This window comes from Macrotis lagotis, chromosome 5, assembly GCF_037893015.1.
Source record: "Macrotis lagotis isolate mMagLag1 chromosome 5, bilby.v1.9.chrom.fasta, whole genome shotgun sequence".
Taxonomy (NCBI): domain Eukaryota; kingdom Metazoa; phylum Chordata; class Mammalia; order Peramelemorphia; family Peramelidae; genus Macrotis; species Macrotis lagotis.
This window is the reverse complement of record NC_133662.1, coordinates 201008521-201023509: the sequence shown is the minus strand read 5'-3', so window position 1 is coordinate 201023509 and position 14989 is coordinate 201008521. Positions and strand designations below refer to the sequence as shown.

General features: G+C 38.9%; 1 protein-coding gene and 3 pseudogenes across 1 annotated transcript in view; 2 read left to right on the top strand and 2 right to left on the bottom strand.

Moving 5' to 3' along the window:
• The window catches only part of LOC141488297 (enhancer of rudimentary homolog pseudogene), a 74376-nt pseudogene that overhangs the window by 40048 nt on the left and 19339 nt on the right, over window positions 1–14989 (bottom strand).
• Window positions 1–14989, top strand: part of DBT (dihydrolipoamide branched chain transacylase E2) — a 76645-nt gene that overhangs the window by 50485 nt on the left and 11171 nt on the right. The window contains exons 6-8 of the mRNA XM_074188264.1: window positions 8208–8427; window positions 9541–9707; window positions 13242–13319. Of these exons, the coding sequence (XP_074044365.1) occupies window positions 8208–8427; window positions 9541–9707; window positions 13242–13319 (465 nt within the window). The remainder of the gene's footprint in view (window positions 1–8207; window positions 8428–9540; window positions 9708–13241; window positions 13320–14989) is intronic.
• LOC141488295 (serine/threonine-protein kinase pim-3-like) lies at window positions 688–4674 on the top strand (annotated as a pseudogene).
• On the bottom strand, window positions 3099–3724 carry LOC141488296 (male-enhanced antigen 1 pseudogene; annotated as a pseudogene).

Below are 14989 nucleotides of genomic sequence, written 5' to 3'. Positions count from 1 at the left end.
CAGAGCCCAACTTCAACATAAAGTTAAAAGTCAAGATATAGGTTGGAAAAATGAGCAAATAAAAAAAAAAGAATAAGACCATATAAAGTTATTATGGTAATAGGGGAGATATCAAAGCACAAACTGAAAAGACAACAAAGTCAAAGCTGCTACATTCAAAGCCTCAATGAAAAATTAAAAAAAAGTTCAAAAAGAATTCCAGCAAGAGCTCAAAAGGGATTTCAAGTATCAGATAAGAGAGGAAGAAGAAAAATTGGGAAAAGAAATAAGGGTGTTTCAAGAAAATCATGAAAAAAAGAGTCGACACCTTGGTAAAGGAGGCATAAGAAATTACTGAAGAAAATACCTTAAAAAAACAGAGTAAGTTAAATGGTAAAAGAGGCACAAAAAATCCACTAAAGAAAAGCACTCCTTAAAAATTAGAACTAATCAGATGGAACTTCTTATTAAGAAAGTAATTCCTTAAAATTAGAATTGTAGAGCGGAGCATGCGGCTCGGAGGAGCGGAGCCAGCCAGCCCGGGCCGAGGAGCCCAGCAGCAGCCCGCCGAACCCGGGGAGCCCAGGAGCCCAGCGCGGGCAGCCGCCCCGGCTCCCACTGCGCTCTGGCCAGGGAGGCGCCGCCCGCGGGTAGCTGGCTCCGGGCCTGTGCGGCCCAGCCCCCGGCCCGGCCGCCCCCCGCCCCAGGATGCTGCTGTCCAAGTTCGGCTCCCTGGCGCACCTCTGTGGCCCTGGCACCGTGGACCACCTGCCCGTGAAGATCCTGCAGCTGACCAAAGCCGACCGCGAGCCCTTCGAGAAGCTCTACCAGGTGGGCGCCGTGCTGGGCAGCGGGGGCTTTGGCACCATCTACGCTGGGAGCCACCTGGGCGATGGGCTGCCGGTGGCTGTGAAGCATGTGATGAACAAGAGTCACCGAGTGGAGCACCATTGCCGGCGCCGTGGTCCCCCTGGAGGTGGTGCTGCTGAAGAAGGTGGGCTCGGGCTTCCACGGTGTCATTAAGCTGCTTGGACTGGTTCCAGCGGCCTGACGGCTTCCTGCTGGTGCTGGAGCGGCCCGAGGTGGCCAAGGACCTGTTCCACTTCATCACAGAGAAGGGCACGCTGGACGAGGGCCTGGTGCGGGGCTTCTTCGGCCAGGTGCTAGAGGCCGTGCGCCACTGCCACGGCTGCGGGGTGCTGCACCGCGACATCAAGGACGAGAACCTGCTGGAGGACCTGCGCTCCAGAGAGCTCAAGCTCATCGACTTCGGCTCCGGCGCGCTGCTCAAGGACACAGTCTACACCGACTTCGAAGGCACCCGGGTCTACAGACCCCCGGAGTGGATCCGCTACCACCGCTACCACGGCAGGTCGGCCACGGTGTTGTCCCTAGGGGTCTTCCTCTACGACATGGCCTGCGGGGACATCCTCTTCGAGCAGGATGAGGAGATCCTGCGGGGCCGGCTCTACTTCAGGAGAAGGATCTCCCCAGAGTTCCAGCAGCTCATCAAATGGTGTCTGTCCCTGCGGCCCTCGGACGGGCCCACGCTGGACCAGATCTCCGCCCACCCCTGGATGCTGCCCTCCGAGGTGGGCAAATCAAAGGACTGTGACTTACGGCTCCGGGCCATTGACAAAGACGTGGCGAGTTCGAGCAACAAGAGCCTGTGAACGGGAGTCGCCGGAGCCCCCAGACGCCATCTCTGACCCGAAGTGGGGGAGCAGATGGGTGCACTGCCCAGGCAGGGTCAGGATACTCCTATCCTGTAGCAGAGCCCTTGGCCTGGGGGCTCTGTTTCCCCAGCCTCCTCACCGATGGCCTTGGATCGGGGAGGGGGGCAGCGAGCCCATTGCCCCACCTCTCCTCTGGGAGCAACGAGCAGGGCCCTGCGATCTCTAGAATCCTGCATTCAACTTCTTGGCTCTCATAGAGCTGGGACTGATTCCCTTGCTTCTGAGTGCCTTTCTGATATCTACTTTAGTTGGGGGGCTGGCCTGGAGTTGGGGTAGGGGGTGCTGAGGTGCGTCTACCCAAAGAAGAGTCGCTTCAGTTGAGGGCTACCCTCTCCGAGCCTCCCCAGGGCCCTCCTCCCCACCTCCCGGGGCCTGACTCCCCAGGAAAGGTGGCGAGGGGAGGGGATGAGACCACAAGCCCCTCCCTCGATTCTCTGCTGCTCACTCACCTTTCTGGCAGTCTGCACTGAGGCCAGACTGGGCTAGCCGCTTGATTTTGGAAATCCAGGAAGGTCCACTGTCTCCTTCGGATCATCTCACCTCTGGGCATAATGCCCCCCCCCACCTGATGCCCCCTCCTCCATTGTCTGTCGGTCTGCCTCCACCCTGCCTTCTCCACCATCCCTGCCCTTCTGGCTACCCTCCAGTCTTAAGTGGATGGGCCTGTTCGAGAGGATGCACAAACCAATACAACTAGCCAGGCCTGCCCCGCCTGCCCCCCCTTGTCTGAGTATTTATGTTCGGAGCCCCACTCCTGTATGATAGCAACAGTTTTTTATTTATTGTATGACCATTGAGGACAGCGGCCTGGCATTGGGCTTAATTTATTGTTAAGAGTTGATTCTGCTTTGAGCTGCCCCCGAATTCTTGCATTCCTGTCCACTGCATGTTTTCTTTCCAACTCCCTGTATTTGTTGAAAGATGGAGAATTATTGTACAAAGTCTAATTTAAGGGGAATAGAGTGACTTTTCTAAGTGGGGAGGGTCTGTCTCCATGGGGGGGAGGGTGGCAGTCAACAGACCCTTTAATTTATTTTACTCGCTGTGTTTGTGACCAGGTCACCCCAAGTGTGACTTGGACCCGGGGGTTCATTCGTTCACTTGAATAGCGTGAAATGTATGGAGATCATATTTTTTTTTTTTTGGCTGTGTACATAGGGTGCTTTATTCTCTGCAAAGTGTTACATGCTAAGGTGGATTGGGCTTGGGCAGATGTCCCCATATGTACAGAATTGAATAAAGTGGATCTCTGAAGAGGAGTCTGACTTTGCCTGTGATGTAGAAGGGAATAAGAGGAACAAAAAATTGTGGATCAGGAATTTATCCAGTTGTGTATCAAGATGGAACTAGGTTAGGAATTGGAAAAAAAAAGAAAAGAAATGAGGCTGTTCTCAGTGGTAGTTACTTCCATGTAGAGGTTGCCTGTCGAGCCTGTAGAGTCTTCTGTACCACATCCTCCCACTGGGCGTCTGAAATCTCCTGGGCCCAAGCAGGGACTCCTGGGGCGGGCAGGCTTACACCAGCCATCGTCCATTTGACCAGCTTCATGTGTTTTGGGTCCATGGGTATGGAGCTTCTGCTGCTAAGTGCGACGCTCCCTCCTCTTCTTCATCTTCACTCTCCACAGGAGCGTCAGGCAGGTGCAGCCCCAGGGCCTGGATCCATTCCTGAATGTCAGTGGCAGCATCCTCAGTACCTTCCACTGGTGCCAGTTCCACTTCTTCTTGCTCAGGGTCCTGGTTCAGAGGCTGCTACGAATAGTCTGTCGGGCCCGGCCCCAAGTCTTCAGGCTCCTCCTCATGTTCTTCACTGCTCGTCACCCGTGCCATCTGTGGGCCCCTGATGCTGCCCCAGATCCTCATTTTGGTTTGGGAAGATCTGCTCGGGACCCATCTTGTCGTCCCACAGAACCACTGTTGTCATGCAGGCCCGGGCTGCTCCGGGCCCACGGCCGAACCCCAAGATCATATTTTTTATACAGGTTATTTCAATTAAATTTTTTTTTGTATTAAAAAATTAGAATTGGACAAAAAAGCTAATGATTTCCATGTGACATCAAGAAACAATAAATAAAATCAAAAGAATAAAAAGAAAATGTGACATGTCTCTTGGGAAAGCAGTTGACCTGGAAAATAGATTGAGGAGAGGTAATTTAAGAATTATTGGACTTTATTGAAAGCCATGATCACAAAAACCTAAACATCAACTTTCAGGAAATTATCATGGAAAACTAGCCTGATATTTTAAAATTGAAAGAATACATCAGTCACCTCCTAAAAGAGATCCCAAGATGTAAACTCTCAGAAATATAATAGCTGGTCAAAAAAAAATATTGCAAGCATCCAGAAAGAAACAATTCAGATATCATGGAGCTATCACAGTTGGGATAATACAAGGTTAGCAGAATCCATATTGAAGGATGAGAATGCAGAGCTTGGAATATGATATTCTGGAGGGTAAAGGAACTAGGATTACCTAGCAAAATCCATCAAGGGAGAAAAATGAATATGTAATGACATAGAGGACTTTCAAGCATTCCTGATGAAATGGCCAGAACTGAATAGAAAATTTGATTTCAAATACAAAACTCAAGGGTAAAAGATAAACAGGAAAGAAATCATAAGGGATTCAGTAAGATTAAACTGTTTACATTCCTATATAGAAAGATGATACTTATAAATCTAAGTTCTTCATTATTAGGGCAGTTTGAAGGAGTATATATAGATATAAAACATATGTTTGAGATGAATAGGATGATAATCTAAAAAAATAAAATTAAGGGGTGATAGAGGAATGTTGTACTAGGAGAAGGCTGAAGGTAGAGATACAATGGGAGTAATTGTCTCACATAAAAGAGGCATGAAAAAACTTTTACAGAGAAAGGGAAGATGGGAAATGTGGTGAGGAGGAAAACACTTGAACCACTCATAAGAATTGACTCAAAGAGGGAATAACATACATACCCAGATACAAAATCTGTCTTACTACAGACATACATATATATATATATATATATATATATATATATATATATATATATATATGATATAAAAATATCTTACTCTAGGAAAATAAGATGAGAATGGCATAAAAGAAAGGAGGAAGCTAATAAAAGGACAGATTGGGGGAGGCAGTACTGAGAAGCAAAACACTTGAGGATGGATAGAGTGAAAGGAAAAAGAATAGGATTAAACTGAGCAGGGGAAGAGGATAGGATGGAAGGAAATACACAGAAATCATACTTTTGAAAAAAATTTATAATAAGGTTCTTTTATAAAGGCCTCACTTCCCAAATATATAAGTGCCTTTGCCCAGTTGATAAACAGTCAAAGCATATGAGTAATCAGTTTTCAGATAAAGTAATCAGCCATATAAAAATTCTCTAAATCACTATAGAGAAATGTAAATTATAAGAACCCTGAAGTATGACCTATCAAATTGATTAATATGATAGAAAAGGAAAATGGCAAATGTTGGAGGAGATGTGGGAAAATTGAGATGCTAATAATGCACTGTTGATGGAATTTTGAACTGTTTCAACCAATCTGGAAAGTAATTTGGAAAACTGTTAAACCATGCATGTCCTTTGACCTCACAGTACTTGATCTGCATTCCAAAGAGATTAGGAAAAAGAAAAAGGCCCAATAGTTACAAAAATATAGCAGTTATTTTTTGTGGCGGAAAAGAATTGGAAATTGAGAGATACCCATCAATTGGAGAATGCTAAACAAGTTGTATTATATGACTGATGGAATACCATTATATTATAAGAAGTGATGAATATTATGCTCTCAGAAAAACCTGGAAAGACTTACATAAACTGACCTGGAGTGAAATTAACACTGTATACAGTTATAACAATATTGCATGATGGTCAGCTGTGAATAATGACTTGGTTATTCTGAATAATACATTGATCCAAGACGTTCCTAAGAGCTTATGATGAAAATACTGTCAAGCTCTATGCTAAGCTTTGCGTGTACAAATGGAAAGGGATAATGAATCAGCACATATGAGAGAATTGAAATATAAGACAGAAAAAAGGTCTGTTGATCTAGACCACCAGGATATAATGACAGACAATGGCAAAGCCCAGGGATTCTTAAGGTTCAGCATCAAGACTGAGGGCCATGACATCACTTAGACCTCTTCCTTAGGCCTACAATAATATACATTGTGAGGTTTTAAGCAATTTGATTTTAATTCTGAGGACCTAGGTTTGAATCCTGACCATGTGACCTTGGACAGTGTTATTTGACCTCTCATGGTCTCTCATTTATGATCTATAAAATCAAGGCTTGGACTAGACGACTCTTTGTTCCTTTTCAGGTCTAAATCTATGATCCTATGTTCTATTCCGGTCTCTCCCTCAATAAATTAATTTCCTGTATAACATCCCCTAACATTTAGCCTCTGTTTAAATCATTCCAGTAAAGAGGAACTCACTATTGTGTGAAACCACAAGCAGTATGTGACGGTGAACTTACTAATATGTGAAAAAGTCCATTCTGTTTTTTTTTAAGGTTTTTGCAAGGCAAACGGGGTTAAGTGGCTTTCCCAAGGCCACACAGCTAGGTAATTATTAAGTGTCTGAGATCAGATTCGAACTCAGGTACTCCTGACTCCAGGGCCAGTGCTCTATCCACTGCACCACCTAGCCACCCCTCCATTCCATTTTCAAACAAGTTCTTGTTAGAAAGTTTATGTTGAGCCAAAACCTTTCTCCTTGTAATTTAAGATTACAGAATCTCAGAACATCCTTTCTTTAACATCCTCAATGAGTTATTTAGTCTCAGCCCTCCAGTCAACCTCTAGTGAATCTAATCCCTACTGAAGCAATCCATTCTGATATATTTTTAATTTTTAAAAAGAAAAACTTAAATATAAAGTGAAGGAAAAGATTTAATCACTGTGATCATTAGTGATCCATGACACTTCCAAAGACTCCAAGAGAACACAGATGAGTGCAAAATGAAGCATTTTTTAATTTTCTTTATTGTTACCACATTACTAATATGAACATATGTTTTACATGACTAAACATGATTAATGAATATCACATTGTTTGTCTTATCAATGGGTGTAAGAGAGGGCCTGGAGAGAAGGAGAGAAATTGAAATTCAAAATTTTAAAAATTGAATTTTTTTTTAAAAAGAGACTTTTCTTCTTTCCAGTTCCTTAGATCTATATAACTACTATTGTATTTCTGTTATGGAAAAAAGTAACAAAAATAAATGAAAATAGACATTAAACTTGAGAACGATATTTGTTAAATATCAACAAATTTTGACCAATTTGTTGGCTAAATAAAAGTTTAACAATGGAAAGAACCACTACATCAAAACTCCCAAATATCTTCTCATCTATTCTTTGATTCTAGTTCTCCCAGGAGCCAAGTGGAGCAAGGCTCAGCCCACTTTCATTTGGTAGCTTTTCAGATACTTGAAGACAACTGTCTTATTTCCCTAAGCTTTGTTTTCTCCAGGTTAAATATCCCCACTTCCTTCATCCAGTCCTCCTCTGGCATGGTCCCTATCACCATCTGAGTTGCCCTCCTCCAGAAGGGTTCCTTGGAAAGAAAACTTGTAACAGTTTCCTTCCTAAAATATGGCATATAGGACTAAATACGGTTTTCATGATGTGGTCTGTACAAGGCAGAGTATCTGCAATTTCTACCCACTGATCCTAGTTCTCTCTTTTGGAGCCAAGTAGAATAAAACTTAGCTCTCTTCCACAAGACAGCTTTTGAAAACTTTGAAATTATCATTGCTTGTCTCTTTCTCCAGATTAAACATTCCCAATTGAAACAACCATCCTTAAACCAGTAATTAAGATATTCAAATGCCAAATGTGCCTCTAATATGAACATTTTTGATTATTTATATACTCGGGGGTTTTTTTGGGTTTTTTTTGCAAGGTGATGGGGCTAAGTGACTTGGCCAAGGTCATACAACTAAGTATTAAGTGTCTAAGGTCAGATTTGATCTCAGGTCCTCCTGATTCCAGGGCCAGTGCTCTATTTACTGTGCTTCTTAGCTGCCCCATTTATATACTCATCTAACGAAAAAAAAATGAGAAGATATTTGAGAATTTTGATCTGGTGATTCTTTTCATTGTTAAACTTCTATTTAACTAATAAATTGGTAAAAATTTGTTGGATTTAAGAAACAAATATTGTTTTCAAATTGTCATGTATTTTTTGTTACTGTTTTTCCATAACAGAAGTACAGTAATAGTTATGTATATCTGAATGACTGAAACCTTAAATCATTTGAGTTTTAACTTTGGCAATTTTGAAATTATAATTTAGCACATAGACAAACTAAAACAGTGAAAAGATAATATCTTTTGAGTGAGAAATACTGAAGTATGAAATGTATCTTTAATCCTTTTTTATATAATGAAGATATCAATGTTTAGCTATGTTCTATTGAGAAAGGATTAATTTACTAACTGATATAAATCTTATTTTTGTTTCACATTACTTTTCAGATAAAACTGAGTGAAGTTGTTGGAACAGGAAAAGATGGTAGAATCCTTAAAGAAGATATTCTCAGTTACTTGGCAAAGCAGACAGGAGCCATTTTACCTCCATCACCAAAATCTGAAATCATCCCACCTTCATTGAAATCTGAAACAACTCAGTCTATTCCTGTTCCAGTGTTAAAACCTAAACAATTTACAGGCAAAGACAGAACAGAGCCCTTAACAGGTAAAGTATCCATCAGTGGGAGACTGATAACTATGGGTGATGAGTAGGAGACCAAACTTAAGGTAAGAAATTTACTACTTCCTAAGGAAGACTGCTTTCACCAAGTTATCTTCAGCTTTCTGGGGTACAGATTTGGGTTTTTTTTTTTACTTTTCAGGCCTTCTTACAGTCAATCATTAACATTTTGCAGAGACTTAAGAAAAGTAAAGCATTCCACAGGAGAAAGGAGGAAGCATAGAGAAAGAAAGATCGACCAAATCAGAAAAGGGGAGTACTTGCAATGCAATTGGCAGGATTTATTATAAGACAACAGTCCTCATTCAGGGGTAGTACAGGGGAAGTATCCAAATACTTTCACAAATGTAAAAGAAGATTTTTTTAGTAGAAGTCTCTCTTCAGAAGACTGCAGAGCATCTTAATCAAGGAGAACAATTAGTTACAACAGTTGATGAGACAGACTATTTACTTTGCTCTATATTTTCATACTTTATTATATTTTGTTTTTCCTTCAACAAGGTTTTCAAACTTTCTGATATTGGACCACCAGGTGATTAGGGGATTAGTTCATCAAAGAGGCTATAAAATAACTGTGATTCCCATTTTTCTCCAAGTTTCATCTAAGTATTAGTTAAACAAGTAAATTTTTGATAACTTCTACTGAGAAGTACTGGAGCAAATTTATTTAAAATATAAGGTCTATTTATGGTTTTATTTGAAGGGCATACAAGATTTCAACTTTTTCCTTTCAAATTCAAGTTTTCAGAATGGTGCATACTTTGGTTTCTTTACTGAGTCATTCAAAACATCTAGGGACTGTCTGCATCATTGTAAATAACAGTCCTCATGTGACAATTAAAAGTAAAAAAGAGGCTTATCTGTTTAAATTTTCAGCTAATGAATATTTCACCTTCAAAAAGCACTTGAAACAATACCCAGTACCTTTAGGTAAATTTTCCTTAGTTGTTCCAAAATCAGTGGCTTGTAGGTTTTGTAAAATAAGATAGTTGTCATAAGAAAATAAAAGATGCCATTTTTGAAATGAAAATAAACATATAAAAATGTAATGTTTTGATAGAGTAATTTTTTAATAAATAGTTGTTCTAATTTTTCCAGGCTTTGAGAAAGCTATGGTTAAGACCATGACTGTGGCTCTGAAGATTCCTCATTTTGGTTATTGTGATGAGGTTGACCTTACTCAACTGGTTAAGCTACGAGAAGAATTAAAACCCATAGCTTTGGCCCGTGGAATTAAGCTGTCTTTTATGCCTTTTTTCTTGAAGGTGAGAATTCATTTGTCTTAGAGACAACAAATATAGAGCATGTGAAATTCAATTTATCAAAATTATAGTACATTGAATATGGAATTCCCAATCATTCAAACATATTATTTAAAATTTCTTGTGAATTACCCTTTTTCCTTGTTCCCCAAGAAATCTTAATCTAAGTATCTCCTTGCTATCTTTTATCTAATCATTCTTTCTAAGTTATAGTGTTGTCTTAATCTATATTGACGGGATTATATAATCTTAGATTTATTCAGTTCATTTCATTAAACATTAATTAAGCACCTAGTATATACATATATATATATATATAAAATATATTTTGTAGGAGATATAAAGTACAAACAAAAATGTTCTTAGCATTTTATTTCTAATAGTAATGATGGTTTTATCTTTAGGAGCTTCTATACTCTTTGGGTATCCTGCATTTGCATCTGTAAAGACAAGTTATATGCAAAGCAATATAAAGTAATGTCAAGAGGGGAGAGCATATTAAAAATGAGGAGGTGTCAAGAAAAGGCTTAGGTGGAAGGCATCACATCACCTGAGGACAAACTAAGAATGCTTTGACGGGGAGAAGAGGAAAGCAAGCATTCCTAGATGGTGGGGCAGGGTGGTGGTGGTGGAGATGTTGAGGTAACTGCTTGTATAAAGACCCCAAGAAAAGTAAAATGTATGGGCCACAGACCAGAGTGACTTGAATAAAAAGTGTGAGGGGGCTCATGTGAGCTCCAACTGGAGATAAAGGTGGGTCTCAGATTGTGGAGAACTTTCTTTGCCAGGTTGAAAAGTTAGGATTTATCTTAGAGGTAGTGGGTGCTATTGAAGATTTTTTTTTGCAAGGCAGTGGGGTTAAGTGGCTTGCCCAAGGCCACACAGCTAGGTAATTATTAAGTGTCTGAGGCTGGATTTGAACCCAGGTAGATTTCTTGAATGGGACATGTGCAAGGAGAAGGAGGAAAATAACATGGTCAAATTTGTGTTTCAGAATATCATTTTGACAACTGTGTGAAAGATTGAAAAAGTGTGCAGAATATTTGGGAGGTTATTCAAGTAATCCATGAAAGAGGTCATAATGCCCTGAACTGGGGATATGTTATGGTAGTGGAGAGAAGGGAACAGATTAGTAATATATTCAACATTTTGAAAAACACATGCAAAACACTTTAAATGCTAGCTATTCTTTTTTTGATCTGAAAGGTATTATGGAATAGTATCAGTAAGACTTAGCTGACTGAATATAAAGATTAAAATGGGAAGAAAGAATTAAAGATAATTCCAAGGTAATGGTGGGTAACTAGAATGGTGCCATCACTAGTTTGAAAGAGGGAAGGTTTTGGGGGAGAAATATAATCCTGTTTTGGACATGTTGAATTTGAGATTCCAATGGAACATCCAGGTGGAGCTGTTGCAGATCATTTATATAGAAGAGAACATAGAAACCTGGGGAGACCACATAATGTTAGAGAGCTAGATAGGATCTAAGAGACATCTGATACAACCCTCTTATCTTACACATGAAAACACTGAAGGCCTAAAAAGTTAATTGATTTGCCCTTGGTTACATAGCACCTGGCAGAGCCAGTATAAAAATCGAGGTTTACTAGAGACAAAGCATTAGATTTGTCAGAGGAGAGAGAACTGCTCATGAAGTCAGGAAGATGGAAGAAAAAGATAAAGTCTTCATTGAGTAGATGACAGTTGAGGTGAATGTTGAAGAAAGAATAAGATTAGGTAAGGTGGAGATATGGAGGAAAGATATTTCATGCATTCTTTGGAAATGGACACAGCATCAGCCAGTAGTCTAGTTTGTCTGGAGTGATGTAACTTGTTTGGAAAGATAGGTACTAGATTGTGGAGGATCTTAAAAGTTAGATCTTTAGAAGTAATTCAAACTGTTCTTGAACTAAATAAGACCTATGAACTTTTGTTTTCAATAAGAGTACTTAGTTTTACAGGGAAATAAATTCTAGGGTTAATCTTATATATTCCTTAATTTGTTCTAATTAATTTTCTTCTTCAATTCTTGTTCTTAAAAAAACCTATTTTAATTTAATGTTTTTTTAATAATTTGATTTTGGGACAGAAGGATTTTTTCTTTGTCTTCATAACCATAGCTTAATGTTTGTTGTGTTTGGATGAGCTGAATATAGGGTTCTTCTTATTAGTGTTCTATGTTCTACCTTTTCTAATTATTATAACAACTTCCATACTTTCGGAAGTTTTCTTTTATAGTTTCTTGGAATATCATGACATATATATATATTTTTTTTTATTTTTTTTTAGATTTTTCAAGGCAATGGGGTTAAGTGGCTTGCCCAAGGCCACATGGCTAGGTAATTATAAAGTGTCTGAGGTCAGATTTGAACCCAGGTACTCCTGACTCCAAGGCCAGTGCTCTGTCCACTGTGCCACCTAGCCACCCGACATACTATTTTCTTAAAAAATTCTCTAGAATTGCAATTATCTTGAAGATCCTCATCTTTATCTCTTCTCCACTTCCATTCGGTATTATGCCTTTTATTTTCTTCAGGTAATTCTCTTTACTTATTTCCTTTTATATTTCTTTGTACATTCCATTTTTTTTTAAATCCTTTTTTTTGGCTATTAGTTACTTTATTATACCAAAGTATTCCTTCTCTTTTTTTTGATACTTTTCTTGATGCTGTTTTTGTATATTTTATATGACATTTTTTGTTTACTATTTTTAATCATTAGCATTCTTGTGAAGTTTCCTGATTTTTTTATTTCTGTATGTGTGTGTATGATTTTTATTGCAATTTTTGAGAAATCTATTTAAATTGTAGATTTTTTTCCATTCTGGAAAGGTTTTAATTCAAAACTTAATGCCAGACTTTGTTTTCTGAGTCTCAGCCAAGGTAAGTATAGAGAGGTTTACCACTAGGAGGATGACCATGGAAAGCAATTCCTTGGACATGTCAATCCTTGAAACTTGTAGGACCCTCAAATACCACCATCTGAACTTCTCCTTTCAAAGAATTGCTAGGTCCACAGAATTCTTTTTTTACTTATTTATTTAAGGCAATGGTGTTAAGTGACTTGTCCAAGGTCACAACAGCTAGGTAATTATTAAGTGTCTGAGCCCAGATTTGGGCTCAGGTCCTCCTGACTGCAGGGCCAGTGCTCTATCTACTGTGTCACCTACCTGCCCTGGTCCACAAAATTCTTAATGTTATATTTATATGAAGGCTTGTCTTAGATTTCATTTTTTCTTTTTTCTTATTTTGTCTTAGATTTTAGAAATCTTCCTAGAGATTGTACATTTCCACATCTCTCATCCTCAAAGTCCCTTCAACATTCAAAAACTATCTTGTCTTTGTTTCTTGAATGATAAGAGCTATCTTATTCCGTAAGATCAGAAGTTTACATTTGAGATCAGTGTCACCTATTAGTGTTGTTGGCAAGAAATTAGACCCAAGATAAAACGAAAGTTTTAGTTTTTATTTTTCCCCTCCCCTTATTCTTAGCCAATTTAAATGACTAAAGATAGCATTTTTTCCTGTTTTCCAGGCTGCATCTTTGGGATTATTTCAATTTCCCATCCTCAATGCTTCAGTGGATGAAAACTGCCAGAATATAACATATAAGGTTTGTTCAGCATTGTTTGAAATAGTCCTCTTGTAGCAAATGACTTAAATGCGTTTGTATTTGAAAGAAGCTGATAGAGTACTTTTGATAAATGTAACAAATAATATGGGAAAAAATTGATCATGTTTGGAAATAAGGGTTTTATTACTTTAAAGAACTTTTGTTTTTATCAGTGCATGAGACAGGTAAGGTAAGTACTTTGAAGGAAAGGGGAGGGACATTGAAGGGAAATGATTTCATTTTTATTTTTTAAATTTTTTTTAGTTTTTGCAGGGTGGTAGGGTTAAGTGACTTGCCCAAGGTCACACAGCTAGGTAATTATTAAATGTCTGAGGATGGATTTGAACTCAGGTCCTCCTGACTCCAGGCAGATTCTCTATTGCACCACCTAGCTGCCGCTGAAATGATTTCTTTTTTTTGAAAGATTTTATTTATTTTGAATTTTTAAAAGAAATCTCCAAAAACATGATTTTATTTCAGCTCCCTTATGTAAACTCTAGTGCTTTGTTGGATTTGTTATGAAAATACTTTTTAAAAAAATTACTTTTCTACTGTAAAAAATCAGTATTGCCATTGCCTAGGCAAAAAAAATCAGTATTGAAAAAAATCAGTGTGAATTCACACACACACACACACACACACACACACACACACACACACACACACACAGACACTTTTTTCCCATTAAAACATTCTCAAAGTATTGACACAAAGAAGTTTGTAGGGAAAGCCCACTTTTACATGTGTTAAAAAATTACCTGTTAAGGTAAAATATCTGCTTTAGATATCTGCTTTTTTTTCTTTGTAATTTAAACAACTTTTATTTCACCCCATAGAAAATGAAGGGGGAAAAACCAACCTAAGGGAATCCTAGGAAGCTCACTAAATAGTCAAAATGGTTTCATTTCTCTCTTTAGTGTTTTAACTGCTCTCCTTCCTCTACCTCTAGGTACAATTCAGTCTTCCAGACTCAGGCCACACCCCTCTTTGTTTTGTACTTCCATGTAAGCAAAATTATTTTGGGTATTGTAGGAAGGCAAACCCCCAATATTGTCATGTCTGTCCTTTATCTAGACCCATATATTCCCCTGAGGGCTCCCAGTCTCTCCCCATCCCAGAAGGAAAATGAACTTGATGTTAGAGTGGGCAGACTGCTTCCCATTGGACTGCACCATCTAAAATACTCATTAGTATTTTATTAGCGGAAGGCAAAATCTAGACCTTTTGCTCCTCCATATTGTGGCTTAATTCCCTTGTTTCTCCTCTAGCAGTGTCATATATTTAACTCTTTATTTCCTATAGGAGGAAAGATCAGTTCTAGAATGGTTAAATATAGAGTTGTTAGGGAATCCTCTCTGAAAATCTTAATGCATAGAAAATCTTTCTTCTCATTTTTTTAAAATAGTATTTTATTTTTTCCCAATTACATGTAAAATTTTTTTTTAATTTATTGGGTTTTTTTGAGTTCCAAATTCTATCCTTCCTTCCCTTCCCTTCCCCCTTCCTGTGACATTAAGCAATCTAATATAGATTATACACGTACACCCATGTGGAACATTTCCATGTTAGTCATTTTTTTGGAAGAAACCCCCCCCAAAAAAGTGAAAATTAGTATGCCATGGTCCATATTCAGATGCCATTGTTTCTTTCTCTGAATATGGATAGCATTT